The following is a 1,475-nucleotide window of genomic DNA, read 5'->3' on the forward strand; positions in this document are numbered from 1 at the left end:
CTTTCCCAATCCCACCAATCCATCCTCTCCCCCTGGAGCTCCTTTCCCAATCCCACCAGGAGCTCCTTTCCCAATCCCACCAATCCATCCTCTCCTCCTGGAGCTCCTTTCCCAATCCCACCAGTCCATCCTCTCCCCAGGGATCTCCTTTCCCAGTTTTTTGGGACTCACCACCTCGAAGGTCCCGGGTGCCACGATTAAGTTGTCGATGACGTTGTTGATCTTGGTCACCAGGGACAGGATGGAAGCCTGGGAAGGAGCGTGGAGGGATTATCCAGGATTATCCAGGGAAACCTCCCAACAATCCCACTTGCAGAGCCCAAAATCACCCAAGGAGCTCCTTCTGGGTGCTCATTCCTGATGATTAATTTGTTTTTGGGGTGCTCCTGTGAGACCCTGAAGGACTTTGGCTTCTCCCACGCCCATCCCAAGGATCTGAGGGAATTTTGGGCACCTGCTCTGCAGCGGTGGGAGCCAGGTCCTGGTTCCTCTTGAGCAGGGCCTCGCTGAAGGCCGTCTCATCAGCTGCAGGTTTGACACGAGGAAAAGCCATCTCACACTGGAAAGGGACGGAATTCCCATCGGGATCTTAATTCCCAGCACAATTCCCTGTTCAAACGATCCCACTGGAGATTCTGGAGTGTCCAGGAGCTCCCCCCCCTGCAGCTCCAGAGGGTTTTTATGAACTCTGTTAATTGATTTAATAAATTAACCCATTAAATCTGCAGCCACCAGGCCTTGGGATCACATCCCTGCAGGATGAGGGGAAGGATTTCTTCCTGGGAAAAGGTGGGAAGCAGGAGTTGCCGTGGGACCCAGAGGAGGTGACAGGTATTGGGACAGGCTGGAGAAGGGGGGGGACACAAACCTCAATCCGGGGGTTGTTCTGGTATAATCTGAATAAAAACGATCCTGGAAGGATTTGTGGGGTTATCCCTCAATTCCCTCCCGTTATCCCGTTCCAAAACAGGAACCAAATTCTCCATTTAGGGTTTTTTTTTTTAACCAACATTTTTAGGGGATTCTCTCACTTCAGCTGTACCCCAAGAAGCCAAACCCCCAAAAACAGGGATGGGGAGGGGTCGTTCAAGCTGGAAACCCCCTTGGAAATTCCCAGAAACCCCCCCCTGGATCCCTCGGGCCGGGAATTACTCACCACATAAAAGTCGAAGGGGATGTGGGGCACGAAGGGCCGGAACCTGAAGGGGAATCCAGACCCCACTTCACTCTCTGGGTGGGGCTTTCCCCCTCCCCCCCACAAACCCACCCTGTCACGACACGTGGGACCCCCATCCCTCCCATCCATCCCCCATCCCTCCCTCCTTCCCCACCATCCCGAGCGTTCCCGGCACTTCCCTGGAGCCGAAGCGGCCGCCGCGGCCGCGGCCTCGGTCACCCCTGGGGGTAGAGAAGGGGAGAGGGTAACGGGGGGGCCTAGAGACCCCTGGAACCCCCCCCCACAAACACACACACAC

The 1,475-nt window shown here is 55.7% G+C and overlaps 1 protein-coding gene across 1 annotated transcript in view; it reads right to left on the minus strand.

The window, feature by feature from the left end:
• The window catches only part of LOC114073437 (interleukin enhancer-binding factor 2-like), a 4,823-nt gene extending 3,371 nt beyond the window's left edge, over nucleotides 1–1,452 (minus strand). Inside the window, exons 1-4 of the mRNA XM_027911196.1 lie at nucleotides 1,357–1,452; nucleotides 1,157–1,199; nucleotides 455–559; nucleotides 81–249 (exon numbers count right to left, since the gene is read on the minus strand). Coding sequence (XP_027766997.1) covers nucleotides 81–249; nucleotides 455–553 — 268 coding nt within the window. The 5' untranslated portion in view covers nucleotides 554–559; nucleotides 1,157–1,199; nucleotides 1,357–1,452. The remainder of the gene's footprint in view (nucleotides 1–80; nucleotides 250–454; nucleotides 560–1,156; nucleotides 1,200–1,356) is intronic.
• Between the last annotated feature and the right edge of the window lie 23 nt (nucleotides 1,453–1,475).

This window comes from Empidonax traillii, unplaced genomic scaffold (assembly GCF_003031625.1).
Source record: "Empidonax traillii isolate 1590-97213 ecotype Southwest subspecies unplaced genomic scaffold, ASM303162v1 scaffold6436:size6063, whole genome shotgun sequence".
Classification (NCBI taxonomy): Eukaryota; Metazoa; Chordata; class Aves; order Passeriformes; family Tyrannidae; genus Empidonax; species Empidonax traillii.